This window comes from Cupressus sempervirens, chromosome 2 (genome assembly GCF_028749045.1).
Source record: "Cupressus sempervirens isolate cs-2001-9-10 chromosome 2, ASM2874904v1, whole genome shotgun sequence".
NCBI classification, from domain to species: Eukaryota; Viridiplantae; Streptophyta; class Pinopsida; order Cupressales; family Cupressaceae; genus Cupressus; species Cupressus sempervirens.
This window is the reverse complement of record NC_143119.1, coordinates 289,400,775-289,418,673: the sequence shown is the minus strand read 5'-3', so window position 1 is coordinate 289,418,673 and position 17,899 is coordinate 289,400,775. Positions and strand designations below refer to the sequence as shown.

Here is a 17,899-nt window from a genome sequence, read left to right as displayed (position 1 = left end):
GGTGTAAGAATAGCATTAAAATCTCCTCCTAAAATAAAAATCTTTGACCCCCCTAGACTAATTTAATCTTCTATTACCTTCCACAACCTTGCTTTATCTTGGTTGCTTGTTGGACCATAAACATTGAAGAAATTGAAACAGACATCAGATCTAATACCCTTTACTAGCCCACACATCCAATTCCTATGAAATTCCAGGGAAGATACTAAAACATTCCTAGGATCCCACAAAATAGCAAGGCCCCCTGAGGCACCCTCTATTGGAGAGCCCTTAGTTCCCTTCCAACCTAGGGATCTTCTATATTTATCCATCTCTTCCTTAGCTCATTTAGTTTCTTAAATAAGGATGATATCAGCTCCAGCGGACGAGATACAACATTTTAGAAGACGATGTTTGTTAGGGGCATTAAGGCCCCTAACATTCCAGGTTAAGATATTCATGATGTTGTGGGAAGGATCTTCCCCTTCCTAGCATAAAATAAATCTGTTAATTTCAATTTCCTGCGGGCCACTCCATCTCTAGATCTAAGCTCATGAAGAGATTTACAGCCACGTTTCTTTAAAGATTCGGAACAATCTGGATTGCCTCAGCTTAACTTGGAACAATCTATGAAAACCATCCCATCATCTGGGCTCGGGGGTGATCCTCCACATGCTCCTCGTCATTCTTAAGAATCAAATTGATAATAATTGATCTTTGTCTTCTAACTTCTTCATCATATATTTCATCTAAAAATTGATTCATGAGATCATCAACCACCATATTATTCAGGGCTTTTACTAAAATTTTAACCTCTCTTTCAACTCATCTTGGGGTCTCCATGGTTTCCTCCTGTGGAGGAATGCCAATTTCATTTTGATCACCTATGTTTATATTGGGTACACCCTAATCATAGTCAAAACCATGATCGATTTGATCCTTTGTCAAGGAGATTTGTACTGAAGCTATATCAGCATTAATAGGGGAGGATTCTTCCTCCACTGGGTTCTCTATCCTAACAATTATTGATCAAAGACGAGAGGGGAGGGGGTCCCTAATCTCCCCTTCTCATTCTTCAACTGTGTGAAAATAGAAACCTCCTCCATACTCATTGAGAATGTACTAAACATTCGAGGCAGGGGTAGCATCTACTAAGAAGTTTGGAGCTGGGGAAGGAAGATTGCAAAGAATTGGGTCTTCTCGGAAGGAACCCTTGACAAATCTAGGTTTGATAGAAATGGTTTTACCATTGATGTTAACATCTAGCAATGTAGGTTTAATATGTTAACATTCATATTAACAATAATAATTGGATAGGAGCACTTAAGATCAGTTTCTACAAATCTTGAAAAGATCCTAGAGTATTACCTATAAGTTTAAGTGTTTCCCTAACAGTTAACTCTGTTGGAAGATTAGGTAAAATTATTGCACAATCTACTTTTCAATCTCTCACATTCCTTGGATTGAAAAAGGGTTCACAGTCCAAAATTTTGAAGGGATAGACATTGAAAATTAGGGTTTCCCCTTTAAGAAGATTATTTTTTAAATCTAAACGGTCACAAGCTATGTAAAGAAAATCGTTTTGCATAATTGCTAAGTCTATTTGATTTCCTAGGAGCACTTTAATCCATTCAACTATAGCATCTATATCCATACCTGGGCCAGTCTATCGAGGAAAAACTCCAAATTTCTGGCATTGGCGTTTACTAAATGACTTGTCAAACTCAAAATAAGGCAATTATCTACCTTGATCCCAGGTTTGTTACTCAAAGACTTTGCCAGATTTGAAGCTAGAGGATGCATTGTTGTTGACTTCTTGGGGATTTGGTGTTGGCTCCAGAGTATGGAGAATGAATTTGAGTTAAGCTCGGTATTGCTTATGCCTCCATGCTTAGGGGAAAGCTTCACATAGGGTTTTAAGTTCCTTTTGCCCCCTAATCTTGATCTTCTAGCATCATATTTGCGTGAATGGTGAGATTGAACTACCGCCCATTCTCCTTGATGATCTTCCATGACAGTTTGAGGGCTGAGGGACTGGAGGAAGGGTACTGCATATCACAACCTCTAGAAGACATGGCATTGTCTAAGATATCTATTGAATTCTCCATGGGGTTAAACGTTGTTGAATTCGCATATTTCACTCTAAGCGCAAAGGCCATCGCATTATTTTTGTTCAAAATACACTCACATAAAATCATTTTTGATCTAGTGCTTGTAGGAATATTATTATGAAACCTAACTTTTAGATTCCCTAATGATAATTCGCAAAACAAACATAGGAGAAATTTGCTACTACAAGATGAAAATTTGTAGTGAATATTGATGCTACAACAACCCTATTTACTACCAAATCTCTGCCTTGTGCTGGGGATTTCCCTGCTAACTTGAAAATATTTCTTCAAATATTGGGTAGAGATCGCAACCCAATTAGGGGATCTTCATTGCCCTCTGTAAACAGATTTTGTCAACAGATCAAAGGCAATTCATCGCCTAATTTACAGAGGTATTTTGCCTCCTATGTGTTTTTGTAGACTCTAATTCATACACTATTTTGCTCCTTGAGACAGGTTGCAGACTATTAAAGCTCAAGTCCACTGCCAATAGGATAAATTCGATACCAATTTGAGGTCTCTTCACCTACAAACCCTTGGAGTGCTTTGTTGTCCTAATGCAAAGGTATCTCGCTGTCAAAGTGGAGTAATTCGCTGCCCTTCCTATGGCAAAATCCACTGCCACTCCGTAATTTCTGCAAAATTCACTATTATAAATTTGTTCTTATGCATAATTATTTCTTGCAAATTCCAACTTTCTAACAATTACTTCCTACAAATTCGATCTTTCGACTCACAATTTGTGTTAATTTATTTTTAATGAAAGTTATATTCTAACTAAATGAGCCCCTGTGTACATCATCAAAAAGTGATGACTTTCAAATGATCATCACTTGTATTTGCAAAAGTTATTAGAAGGTGACAATCTTACAATAACTCAAATCATGATATACATTATTTATAATTCTAAAAAAGATCATGATGGATTATATCTTGTAAATAAATAACTAAGTGTTAGATGTCATTCACTTGATGGTCTATGAGTTGCTTGTATAGATATATTTGAGTACTTGGTGAATATCATGTGTTGATATTCTGTAGGTCATTACTCAAAGTTTTTGGTGAATATCATGTGTTGATATTCAAGAGGCCAATTCTCATGATATATCAAAATGGTAGATGTTTCATGATCAAAGATATCCTTAAGTTTTGCCATTCTGAATATTACCTATGGTGTAATATCTATGTGTTTATCCTTCTAAACTGAGTGTCAATGTGTTAGTTCAGTTGCATAAAATGTTATTGAAGATATAGATATATTTATGTAATATATCACTATGATTTTTCAATATATTATGTTGTTATTATTGCATAATAAATTGAAATGTAAAACACACACACACATATATAATTGCTAAACTTGATATTTCTAAAATCATTATACAATAATAATAACAATTCATCAATACCAACTGACCAAAGTCTGTTTTGACCAACTGATTAAGTCAACTGTCATAGGCAAATCAAATTTGTTTGTTCTGTTTTAAAGGTTGTGACTGGGAGTCACGTACCTGATGGGATGTGATTCCACGGTGGAGTCACTCCCACCGGAGACGTGACTGCCCACTAAAACACGCGCGCGCGCGCATGCACCCTTGTTTCCACCTACAGGCAGATATTCATATAACAATGAACACATAAATCAAAACAAAGTCTTCTGTATTAAATTGTAGAGATCAGTCTTCAATGGCACTCCTCTACGAGCTCACAGAGACAAATCAGAGCTCCTATCCATTCGCAGTCGTATCCTTCTGTGACTGATTTCTTTTTGCCAAGAAAGGACTCTTAGTCTTTGTCTTGGCCTCTCTTTGTGCCTCTCTCTATCTCTTTTCTTCTTAGTTTTGTTGTACACTTTTCTCAGACACCATTTGGTGCTCCTGTTGTTGTAATCCTTCGGTCCCATAGAACTTTTGGTGGTCTTTCGTTGGACATTAATATTATTATCTTATATTATCTTATCTTCAGTATTAATTACAGAGTTCGGTCTTCAGTATCTATTTACAGAATTCAGCAGCTATAAAACAGTCTGCTTTCAAATCTAATACCGTCAATAAATTGACAAGCAATATTTCCTCTATTCAATATATATATATATATATATATATATATATATATATATATATTCTCATAAGGGAATAAGATCAAAAGAAATAAGATTTCTTCACTCATAGATAAAGTCTGATAATTAACAGTTCAGATAGAAACAACGGATACTTATCTAGAGTTTATTAGTTTATCTTCACATTTAAAGTCACATAAAACATTTTAAAGGTATTTTGGGACTAGGGGCAGTAAGTTAAATCTCCTGCCCTGGTTGGTTTTCTTGGTCTGCTGTCTTGCTCAGAAAATCCTAAGTTTATAGGCTGCTATGTTTGATATGCTTTGATAACATTCTTCAAATTTGTAAACATGGTTCATACTCGAATGTTACCCATTACCATTATAAACAACCTTGACACATGTCTGCTGCAGTTATGGATCACTTTATTGCTCCAGAGGTATTTAATTTTGCGTGAGCCTCTTATCAATGTCCCCCATTACCATTACATCATAACCCCTCAGTCACCTTAGTGGAAATCATAATGTTTTTTTTTAAAAATTTTATCAGTAAGAGGCTGAAGCCAAGATTAATTATTATTATGTGTTGTGATGATTATTATTATTTATTTAGCTCAAATAGACTCGAACCCAAGACCTCTCAGATAAGAGGCTCACAATTTATTGTTGTGTTGTGGGCTCTTGCCTAGTATGAAAATCAGAATTAGTATGTAAAAAAATCTGTTATCATGTCTAAAGTATGGAAATCAGAATTAGTATGTAAAAAAAAAATTGTTATAATGTCTGCAGTACAGAAATCAGAGTTTGTATGTAAAAAAATTGATATTTGGGAAGCAGCTCTCTTAAATAGATGCCCACAATTATATTAATATAAGGATGTTCAAGTTAAAAACAAATGAGAAATTCCATATGCCAAGGGGCCTGCACGCTCAGATCTTATCCTCTGCTTTTATACAGAGTGCTTTGTTGTAAATGCATATTTGCTACAATATTGTTTACACAACTAATAGAGTAAGAGGCATGGTCAACAAGATATTAATGATGAAATTAAGTATAATCGAAAGCAGGGTGGAAGCAAGGGAGGGAAAATCTGTCACGACGAAAACTAATCTCCAATAGGGGAAAAGACCCAATACCTGAGTGTGTTCTAATAGCTGTTATAGTAGTTGTGGATTTAACATTCGCACTTGTCTATTTAATGTCCAATATTTTGGACACATTGCACCAATAGTTGTGACATTATAGCTTTTATTATTGATGGTGACCACACATAATGGAATGAAATGTATCCCTTAGTTCTATAAAGCAACCAAAAATGTTATGCCACATCAGCTGCACAAGTATGATCTCCCTATTGTACACCATTAGTCTCACTTTTTTTGTCTGTATTGAACACCTTGACAAAAATCATGTTGATGTGACATTATATTTGATGATGTGGAAACAGCAGACTTGCCAAGTAAGCTGCTGTAAAAATTTGGGAGGGATTTGAAATTTCCATATAAATTTTTGAAAAGAACGAAGTTAAGGCACTTAACTACTAGATCCTCTCCCCTAATTGTGTTGCTATGCTGAAAGGTGAACACGACAATAGTAACTTGTATTTAAATTGTCCACCTCAATGTTAGTAAAATCTCCATTTTCCTATTCGGTTGGTTGATTTCTTCATTTTTGTGCACTGTTTGTGAAAAAAGGGAGAATTGCAGACTCGGAAAATACTTAAATGAAGAAGTTTACTGCATCTCTGCTAAATTTTGTGAGCATAAACTGTCAATAGCTCAACTCTCTTTCGTTTAATATTTTGTAAGAAGCCTCATTGTATCAATAGAGGGAAGTAATAATTTGTGTCTTTATGAACTCTCTTTGGTTTAATTTTCTGTAAGAGGCCTCATTTTTATAAATACAAGGAAGCAATACTTTGTTTCTGTCATTCTATTTTTGTTCTCTCCATTTTCCTTTCATCTGCTCTAATATCAGATGGAGGAAAAACAAGCCCAAATGCCATTCTCAATAAACTTCGATTTCGTATAACTAGTTCCACTCAAGTGCAACTAATTTATAGCCGAAACATAATTGCAGTCTCCTGGAGATTAGTGCCTGAACTATCAAAAAAATCAAAGCATAATTCAATAAAAATGGATATTCTCTTGAAAGGGATTTTTCAATGTCGCAAATCAGCACTTCCCAATTCAACTATTTTAAACAACACTTGCATCGTCTTTCATGATTTCGAGATGGAAGTGAAGAATCCCTGCAAGCCGTTGTGGCTACCATGGGCTTATTCAATTAAAATGACTTATTTGTCAACACAAGGGAAAGAGGAATAACAGACAAAAAGAAGCAGCAGTTGACTAAAACTTTCAAATAGCAAGAAAAATTTTCAAGCCCAATTCTATCAGCAACACAATCTGTACTTTAGGGAAACGTAGTATGTATGCTTACTTGTCTTTGTGGTGGAAGCGAAGAAGCAGTGCATGCAATTCTAGTTGTAGACGTGGATTTGAAGTGCACTGATGAATGGGAGAGACGAATGAAACCCACTCTGTACATCTCCATTTCAATTACAGTGCCTCCTCCTTTCTAAAAGGACGGAATATTTTAATGGGGTCTCGACCGTTTCAGGAATATCAAATATAGTCTCATCCCATACCACGTGTCATAAAGCCATGCAAAGAACCTGATGGATAAACAATTGGAAAACTGAAATTCTTTGTGCATAGTATTCAAGGGTTACACAAGGTTAGGTTCTTGCGTATATATGTTTATCTTTTCCTTACAAATGATGATAGACCACTTCATATATATAAATATAGATATGTAAGGATTTGAACGATAGTAATAGAAGATATATATATATATATATATATATATATAATGATTTGAACATATATTTTGTAAGATTTGAATTTATAGAGATCTGATTAATTGATTAATTTAGATAATTTGTTATTATAAATATATATAAATTAAGTATAAGTTTAAGGGGTTTAGCTTAGTTGGACATGAGTTTTCATTGTGGACACCTTGGTTCAAATCCCAAGAGGGATATCTTTGTGGAATTGTAAGTTGCGACTCTTGATCTTCTGTATTTGTCTCATTCTAAAAAGTGGATTCTAAGTTGTGACTCTCGGTCTTCCAATTGTTGTTTCTAGTGTGATTTTACCGTAGGAGCTTGAATAAACAGGTTGGAAAAAAACAACAAATTATAAAAATGTTACAAATTTTTATTATTATATTTGTATTTGATCTTTCATTTCAAATTTTAATTACACGTATTATTATTTATATTATCAATGTGAATTTGAGATTACTATTTGAAAAATAAGAAAAATAGAAACATTTAAGGAACAAGTAGCTCTACAACTATTTCTTTATAAAATTGATTTGATCTATCATTTATAAATTTGTATTGTCTAAATGTGAACCTCTAAAATATTATTGTCTTGATATTTAATGTCGGTAACTTTGTTAGGATGCTAATGTGTTTATAAATAGATCTAGGAATTGTCATCCTAAATTAAATCCCTGAATAAATCACATTTACATTTGAAGTAAGAGCTTTAACATACTCTCTTAACACATAAATAACTTATATGTAATATTTAAATAAAAAATTAATAAACGAATACAAATGGCGAGCTCTGCACTAAATGCAAAATCTATGAATATACAAAATAGTTTAAAATCATACTTCTTTAAAACAAAATATGTGAATAGTGATTTATGCTAACATCAAACAAATTTTCCATTCTCCAAACGCTTAAGGAGGATGATTGGATGGGGGGAAAAATGTAGAGTTTCGACTAGGATATCATCAAGCTCAGATTTCGTTGTATCGAACAAATTGGAGCGACAAGTAGTTTTTTTCCAAAAGCAAATATGCAAAGACAACGAATTTAGTTAGTCAAGCCCAACATGAATGGATACCAGTGGTTTGAAAAAATAGACTCTTCAGATAATTTTGCGATGGTGTCTCACCCTATCTGTTCTCGACCTAGCAAAATCTTTGAACCTAACAGCATTCAGCTTGGAAAATCATAGTCAACTAAATACTCTAAACCTAAACCTAAGGGCCTGTTTGGCTGCGGGAATAAGAATAGGGGAATAGGAATAACTATTCTAGAACATAAAATGGGGGTACATATTCCTATTCTCTATTTAGTTTAGCCAGAATTTGATGGGAATTCACGGACCCAAAAATTTATGTTTTCTAAAATAAATAAAACTGGAATAAGAATACATATTCCAATCCACCTATTTAGGTGGAATTGCAAAACCTCATTTTTGGGCCAAAATTGGAATATGTATTCTTGTTTTATTTCATATTCTAATTCCGATTTGGTGCATCCAAACAAAGAATTTAAAATTTTAAGAATTTACATATGCCTATTCCTCTTGTATTCCCGTTGCCAAATGGGCCCTAAGCTACTAAAGAATAATGGAGTCTCCTACATTCCCCCCATCGAAGAATAGCTGCCCTCTATTCTAAAACCCCTTTATCTCACTAGCCACTCAATCCTTACTCTAATAGCCGATCTTCTAGGCAAGACATCTCCAAACCATGGAATCTAGACATTAAGAATGATAACAAGAAGGATTCAAATCCTGATAATGTTCTCATTATTAACAATAAAGTGAGTGAAGTTTGATGTTTGAATGTCAAGAGTGGGCACTTTTCGCATTTTCAAATGGTCGTTTCTCTAAAAATTCAAGTATGATCAGATGGCTTGAAGAAATTTGTGGAGAACAGGTAAGTAGATCTTTTGTAATTAAGTGATTGTTTTACATTCATTGCAAAAACAAATATATTAAAGAAGACTTTCTTTCAGTTTTGTTTTATTTTTTCAAGAGTTATCTTGTTAAATTTATAAATTGGGAACCTAATTTTAGCGAATACATAGCTAATAAATATGTAGTCCAACTTGGGTTTAATTGATTCTATTTCTCCAAAATCAATCACTTAGATATTAGTAAACACATTGGATCCTCTCTAGGTGAACTCACAGGGTTAGAATCAAACTTTCATAAGTGTAATAACATCAAAATGCTTATAATCTAGAAACCATTCAAATTAATAAAAAATAGATCTATTTACAATCTAAATGTTACAAAATTTGAAGGTCATATCAAGGAAATCATTAAAATTGATTCTCAATGAACCAATAATCTCAAGAATTTATCTCTCATCTCTCCATTAAAAGAGATTTTCCCGATGATATATATTAGAAATAATAATACAAATTAGAAAGAGACAAGAACATCTAGATCAATCAAAATCTATGAGATTGATTAGGGAAGGAACATATCCTTGTAGTTACTTAGATGATCTTGATGACAATAGAAAGGAAATAGAAGAATAATTTATAGAAAGTATCAAATCGCTTCAAGAGATTCAAACAACCAATAAGCACATCATAAGGTTGCAGATAATCCAAGAAGATGCAGATTTGGGTAGAAATGGCATTAACAAAATTGAAGAAAATATGCAAACAATGCAACAATGTGAGAAATGCATCAAACATAATTTGTTTATCGAAGACATCAAAAGAAATTTGATTCTCTACAAAAGGTGTACCCATGACATTCTATTAATTCAAAATAACATCAATGATCAGATCGTACTCTAGGAAGAAGCTCATAAGGAGCATAAGTCAAACAATTTATCACCCTCTTTCAATAGAAAAAAGACAGATTGTAGGGCAACTAAATCTATATAATTTGCAAAAAAAGATTCACAAAGAACGAACATAACGCAAATTCCCAAATCCTAAACCAAATCTCCTAAACAAGGAGATAAATGATTCGCTAGACAATCCAAACAAAGTTGCACACAAAAGGATTAAAGCCTTGAAAAAGGGTGAAGGAATATTGGAAAGTGTCAGATAATATTGATGCAAGTAGTTTGCTACCAAATCAAAATCTCAACCATACAACTTATTCTAAATCTGAGATACATGACAAGGAGAATGATATCATCTCAACCCCTACTAAAACAGGGAAAAATTCTTTTATCCAAGAATACCATCTTGTTCACTCAAAATCAAATATACATTTAGGACACATTACATTTAGAAAAAGAGCAAAAGAGACTAGAAAGAAATTCCATAAATTCTGACAAACACCTCAAGATGGGAAAGACACGTTTGAAAGTAAAGTCTTTGACAAAGATTAGGATGAAAGAGAAGATCAAAGCTAGAACTACATCCCTTTGGAAGTAATATCTTGCATCAATAAGAATGAGTTTGAAACAATCATTTATTTGAATTTAAATAACAAAATTGGAAACTCAAAGGAACACTCCAAAGAATTTTGGGAAGAATTTGGTGTACAAGAACATCTTGATCAAAATAAAAGTTAAAAAAGAAAAAAAGAATAGTAAACAAAATACAAAAAAGATGAAGAAACAAGTACCCCAGGAGAAATCAAACTTAAGTGATCAGATATTTAAGGAAATAAGAGAATAAGAATTTTTTTTAGATGATGAATCAAATTGAACTCCACCTCAATAATGCTAAAAACAATCTTGATCCATTAGGACTAGCTTGCAAAATGGAAGTTATAAGAGCTTTACACTGTGGCAAACAAAAAAATGAAATAAAAAGAGGAAGCTAAATGCTAGTCGAATTGAGAGTTGCAATTGGTAAGATAGGAAATCAAAAAAAGATTTATGAAGTATTAAAAGTTGGGAAGTGGAAGAGCCTTCCCTAAGGGAAATGAGGTTGACAATGTGGAGTGTTAGGGGACTTAATGACCCTAACAAAAAGTGCCTACTGAAGCACAACCTAACTTTATTCGAATCTGAAATAATGTTAATACACGAAACAAAACTAATTAAGTTAGAGGGAGAAAAGTTAAGCAGGAAACTTGGTATATGGAAAACTTATATGATTGAATCTTAGGGTGCTTCAAGCAACATAGGAATCATTTGGGATCCTAGGAAGATAAAATTCTATAGAATGACAACAAACAAAAATTGGATGGTGGGGGAGATTAAAAGCTTCAAAGATGATTCAATTCATTCTTATTATGTTTATGAACCCATTGACAACTAGTAAGAAGGCCTTATGGAATTAAATAAGCATTTTTATAAATAGTCATAATACATATCTTTTTTGGATTGGTGGGGACTTTAATGGTGTTTTAAATTTAGATGGAAAAATAGGAGGAACATAAGTAATGTCTCAAGTTATGATGGATTTCAGATATTGGTTTACAAAAGACATTTTAATTCATTATCCCCTAATGAATGGACGTTACACATGGTACAACAGAAGAAAGGATTTATGTTAGATTATGGAAAGATTCAATAGATTTTCCCTTAAAGGGGATCTTAGAGTTTTCAATCACACAATTCAATCCTCAATTCTCCCTAATGTAGGTTCAGATCATTATCCAGTTAGACTAGAAATTTTAGCTCAACAAAAACCATCTAGAAATATGTTTAAATATGAAAAAATGTGGTTCCAAGATGAAAGGTTTATGACACACATAAAGAAATGGTGGCAAGAGGGGAACTTTGAAGGATCAAGAATGTTTTTTTTTGTCTCTAAACCAAAATTATTAAATGAAAACATCTTAATATGGAACAAGAATCACTTTAATAATATTTTCAAAGAAAAATAAGAAATAGAGGAAGAACTAAAAAAACTTAATGGAAATATTATAAGAGAAGGGTTGGATAATAGAAAATTCATAAAGAAAAAGTACTATTAACTAAACAAGAATTTATATTAGCAAAAGAAGAAATCTTTTTGAAACTGAAATCGAGGGAAACTTGGCTATCAGATGGTGATTGTAATACAAAATTATTTCATAATAACATTATTAATAATAGGAACATTAATAGAATATCAAAAATGAAGGATGTGAAAGGTAATGTAATAGAGAATCCAACACAGATTGAGGGGATATTTGTAGACTACTACACTAATATTCTCAATAACTATGAAAAGTCAAACTTAAATTCCCAAAACACCATGCTAAATGCAATCCCAAGACTAATATCTAATGAAGATAACAAATTCCTAAATAAGGCTTTTTCAAAAGAAGAAATCAGAATTTCTCTTTTTAATCTCAATCCAAACATGTCTTCGGGCCTAGATGGGTTCAAGGCATTCTTTTTCCAAAAATGTTGGTAAATTTTATGTGAAGATTTATGGAAAGTTATAAAAGCCACAAGAAATTTAGGGTTGTTGCTAGCATAAATCAATAACACTTTTTTGACCTTGATCCATAAAAAATCTATTCAAGAAGAACCAGCTGATTATTGTCCAATAGGTCTATGCAACAAAATATATAAAATTCTTATCAAAGCACTCGTAGATAGACTCAAAATAGTATTGCCTAAATTAATTTTAGAGGAGTAAATTGGATTCATGCCTAATAGATAAATTCTAAATGGTATCATCATTATTCAAGAAGTTATTCACTCCTCTCAGATTAATAAAGAAATATGCATGCTCATGAAATTACTATACATTCATAAAGCATATGATAAAGTAGATTGAAGATTCTTTTACAAGACCCTCACAGCTTTTAATTTTGCGCATCTATGGGTTAATCTTATATTCAATTGCATTGCTACTCCAAAAATATCATTACTCATCAATGGTACCCTGAAAGTTTTTTTCAACATTTCAAGATGTATAAGATAAGGGGATCTGATTTATCCCTTCCTATTTATCATCATGGCAGAAGCTTTTGGAAGAAGTATTAAAAAACTCAAGAAGATTCCCACATAAAAAGAGCACTAGCTTTGGTAAGCATACCTAGGATAAGCCATCAACAATTTTTTGATGATACTGATGCAGGAGCATCTTGCATGGAAAATTTATTGAAAAAAAAAAAATTGAAAAAAAAAAAAAAAAAATTGTGGAGGAGAGAGAAAGTGACGAAAATTAGAGGAGAAATAATTTTAAAAAATAAAAAAGGGGAAAAAGGAGAAAAGAAAGGAAAAGAGGATTTCTATTTTCGAGGTGCATAAGTGGTGTAATAGAATTTTAAAAAAAAAAAAAATGGTTGTCATTCCATTTATCGAGGTGTGTGGGTAGAATTCTAGAAAGTTATGAATATTGTAGAAAGTTGTGGATAATGTAGAAGGTTGTGGAAGTTGTAGAAGGTTGTAGAAGCTTATGGATAAGTCATGCATTGGGTGGTAAGTGCCTATTTAAGCAAAGTATATGAGCATTTCTAATCAAGCTCGAGAAGGAGGAGCTTGAGGAGTAGAAGCTCAAGGGGAAGCTTGAGGAGTAGAAGCTCAAGGAGTAGCTTGAGAAGTGGAAGCTCGAGAAGAAGGTGAAAGCTCGAGGAGGAGAAGCTTGGAGAAGCTCGAGAAGTAGAAGCTTTGGAAGGAAAAGCTTGAATGTGTGAAAGTTGGAAGGTGTGAAAGAGAAAGAGGAAAGTGAAGAGTGAGTTTTCCTGAGTCTGTGGACAGAGCGCCGAATGTGAGGTAGTTTACAGCAGGATTGTGATGGACTTGTGAATGTGTAGACAGAGCGCTGAATGTGAGGCAGTTTACACTTGGATCTTGGATAAGTTTGTGAGAAGAGCTAGTGGCTGCGGTTTAGAAACAAGGAGGTTGCTTGGTGGCTTGCGAGCACAAGTTGAGACCTTGGAGGTTTCTACCAGAGTGTGGATCTGGGCTAGCTTGGGTTTGGATTAGATCTTGAGAGATCTTGCAAAAATGTTATTGTAATTACTATTGGATTTTCAAGTTTAATAAAATTTCTTGGGAAGCATTTTATCTCTCTTTGTCTTCATATTGTTGCATTCTTGGTTGTGAGTTGGTAAGGGTGGAGTGGTCCTTCGTCAGTGGTATCAGTGCGTACCTTCATCAAGTGGTATCAGAGCCGTACTTCATCAGATACCATCCTCCCAAGGGAAAGTTTAATGGAAGAATCCCATAATTTCAAATGAACTATTATGACATATATGGAAGCCTTTGGACAAAGAGTTAAATATTTTTCCTAAACACTTCACCAAATTTAGAAGATAGTATATGCCAATTCATGGGTTTTAAGAAAGGTTCCTTCCCATGCAAATGTTTAGGAATACAGCTTGAAAAAGGTATGAGAGAAACTAGATCTTGGAATCCTATTTTAGAAAAAAAAGATAAGAAAATAGAAGATTGGAAAGGTGACTCGCAAATCACTTTAAATGCTATAAGAAGATGATAGACTCCCAACTAGAAGCTCAATTCAAAACTTGAATATGAGTTATTGTTCATCGATAAATTAAAGGAAGTTAGAATTCAACATATTTATAGAGAATGAGAGTTCAAGAAGCAAACACTCTAGAAAATCTAGGTGTGGGTGGAGAATAATTATTAATTTAAAAAGGACTAATAACTATTACATAAAATAAAAATCAAACTTAAAAATGAAAAATCTTAATTCAATCATTCGACACTTGTTATGCCATCATTAATTGATTTCAATTACGCATTTCCACAAAAATTTAATCCAGTGGTTGAATTGTCACACCTTCTTGTTAGTTTTTTTCAGTTATTAATAGGCCAATATTAGAACTAGGTCAATATGACCATTCCAAGATTGAAGCAATGTTGACACCCATTAAATGAAAAGGTTCTACAATTCAAATTGCATTTGAAAACCCCATCAATGAGTGAAGGCTTTAGATCATTCTACTTGCTACTCACTTCTTAGTTGTTAGAGAAGTCCAAAGAATTTTGGGACAATAATTTATAAATAATGGAGATAGATACAAAGTAAACTTGGACATTCTAGCAATGTTCATTGCTTTAGCCTTGCAAGTGGATCTTGGAAAAGTCACCATCAAACTTCTGTGTAGAAGAGTGTTTAAAGAGGCATATATTCAAAATATAGAGATAATAATCTCAAACTTTAGGGAAGATTTAACAATACCCAAACCAATATTTTACCAACAACAAATGATAGGTAACAAAGAGATCTTGATATATCCAATATTGGAAGTTGAAGATATTGAAGGGTTCCTTGAATGGATGCCAACCCTTAGAAGAAACCTAGATTTTCTCTTTCATTTTCTTCATGTCCGCCCTCCTCCTCTATTGGATTGAATTGATGCTTTCAATGTGGAAGATTGTATAGAAGCCTAGGAATGGGAATCAGATACAACTCAAGAGGAACTAATCAAAGCCATGACATATGATAATATCTCAATAGAATTGAACTCTTTATGAATGGTTACCAATTGTAATGAATATTTCATATTTGGAATAGAAAAAATTATGGACCGCCTACCTTTAAAATTTAAGAGTACTCACAACTTAACTTCATCATAAACATTTAGAGCATCCCACTATGGTTAATAATGAAGATAAGGACAATATATAATAATCACAAGTTCAATATGAGATTAACACTAGGTTTAGGTAGGAGTTAGCCACATTTATAAAGATTGCGTCAAGGACAGATATAGAAATAATTAATAGTATTGGGAACTAAAGTTGGTCCTTTTTACATCTCATCAAGCTCTCACCATCATTATGACATGTCTATTAATATCGGGCCTGATCAAAGAAATTTTGTATTAGATGTTCATGATTCTCATTAGGTAAGTCTAGGTTAGCAATTTTTATGGGTACTCCTATTCAAATGAAATCAAGAAAAAGAGATATTTCATTTTGGGGGGTTGTTATTGAGTTTATAATTAGCAAGATTGGTATATTTAAGAATGACCTAGTCTATAGAGCCATAACATAGATATAGTTTCAATGTTATTAACAACCATAATGAATGTAGATGAGGACAAGGCTACCATTAGGGATTTTTATAGAAGAGTGTTTAAAAGATCCATCATCAAGGAATTGGATGTGGTTTTAGAAAACATAGATGAGAATCTATGTATTCCCAAGAAAGGTAAAGATAGAGTCCATAATTTTCTTATCCAAGTTTATCCAATTCTGGAAATCAAGAATCATCTAAATTTCACAACTAGAAGGAATGAGATCACTAGGAACTAGATGTTCCTTCTTGTAGCCACTTGTACCTGCATATGGAAAGATTGGAAGAGTTTCAATTGATGTTTTGAGGAAGAAAGTATAATGGAATGAATGAAGCTCGACTTATCTTTTTTGGGGGATTTTTGTCTATGGTCTTAGTTTTTGTCCCTTAGTGCTCGCATCCACTTCCTTTCTAGTGCTTTGTTTTTGTTTATAGTTCTCCTTGCTCATAGAGCTCTTTCATTTCTTTAGCGGTGTGGTCAATGTTTTTTTTTGGTTCTCTCTTCGTCGGCCAAGGGCTTCTATATTTATCTTTATGACCCCTTATGTTTCTATCGCTCTGCTCAGCCCTAATCAAGTTTTAGATTTTCTCTCTGCTACTTTGGTTCTTTTGGTTCCTTAACTTGGACAAATTATGTAAATATATAAATAAATTAATGAAAGGTTATATTTCTAAGCATTTCATGGCAATCTGAATGTATCCATTTTAGATATTTTGGGTTCAAAATTATCAAATTTTGGTTTGGAGATTGTCCATCATGCGAAAATTAGTGCAACTCATTTTATGTTCTCTTATCAGTTATATTTTAGCTATTTCTTTAATATTTTAAAAAAAGTTCAACAATATAATATGTTTCATACACAAAATGTCAATCTGGATTTATTTACTTTCCTTGTCTTTGCAATAATCAAATTCCATACTTGCTTGAAATTTTGGTTAGTGGATATTATTCCTTTTGTGTATTGATCCTCCTATGGAGTTGAGGTGGTTGTATTGTTTCTGATATTTCTAGCCAGGAAGACCTATTTCTTTGGATACTATGGATTTTAAGGATCTAGCTCTTGAATCTAGATTGTTTAAATTGAAGTGGTTTTTGGTCTTGTTCACTTCCTTTTCTTCTCTATTTTTTCTCGTTCCCTATTGGTCTTGCCATTTCTAGGCTTTGTTCATGTTTGATTATGACTCCTTTTGATGTTTTTTTCTTGGCTTTATTTAGTCCCCTTCTTAATATGTTTATGTATGCAAGAAAATATAACCTAGTGGCAGCACCCATAAACAAGCAAAGTTAGTTGCACATGTGTATCAAAGATTCAAATAAGATTAAAATACAATTATTTATACTTGAGTTTTGCAACTTAATACAAGAAAAATGAAAAGTCCTCATGAAACCTCAAAGCAACTCAACAAGGGCACACATAAGAGGCATTGTTGGTGTGCTTAAGTTGGAGGGATGTGAATGTGCTCTTCCAAACACAACTATTTGAATCCCATAATGATAGATGAAAATGCAATATGGAATATAAATATAAACTAAGATGAGTGTAGAATAACTTCAAGAAATGGCTATGAGTAAGCCAACCTCAAAGGATTCTAAATATGTGAATATGGAAATGGTATGCAATGGAGTAAACTATCAATAGTAAGCTATCATGAAAATATGCAAGCATAAATGCAAGAAATCTAACATCTACTAAAGGGTTAGTAATAAGCATGCAAATCTCTAAGAAATTTTTAACTCTATACTAGCATGATAATAATGCAAATGAGGGAGATGAGAAATTCTTGAGACAAGGGCTCTATTTATAGGTTTGAGAGAGGCTTTAGGGAGGTGGCATCTATGTGGTATCCACATAGGTGCCACAAGGGAGACACATGGGCTAAGGGAGACAAGCCATGCAAATGTCAACATAAACCTTTTTGGTGAAAGGGATGACTCAAGATTTTCTCACACATGTGTGAGAAACCTTGGAGAAAGGAAAAGGGGACAAGTGTGTAAGAGTGTAAGACTTTTTGGATAAAATAATAAAA

General features: G+C 33.2%; 1 protein-coding gene across 2 annotated transcripts in view; it reads right to left on the bottom strand.

Moving 5' to 3' along the window:
- LOC149572199 (chaperone protein dnaJ-like protein) overlaps positions 1–6,916 on the bottom strand; it is a 45,372-nt gene extending 38,456 nt beyond the window's left edge. Inside the window, exon 1 of one of the 2 annotated variants that reach the window (XM_089813463.1) lies at positions 6,591–6,916. In XM_089813463.1, coding sequence (XP_089669589.1) covers positions 6,591–6,624 — 34 coding nt within the window. In that variant the 5' untranslated portion in view covers positions 6,625–6,916. The remainder of the gene's footprint in view (positions 1–6,590) is intronic. The other variant, XM_089813462.1, reaches the window with a different exon arrangement.
- Positions 6,917–17,899: the final 10,983 nt, after the last annotated feature.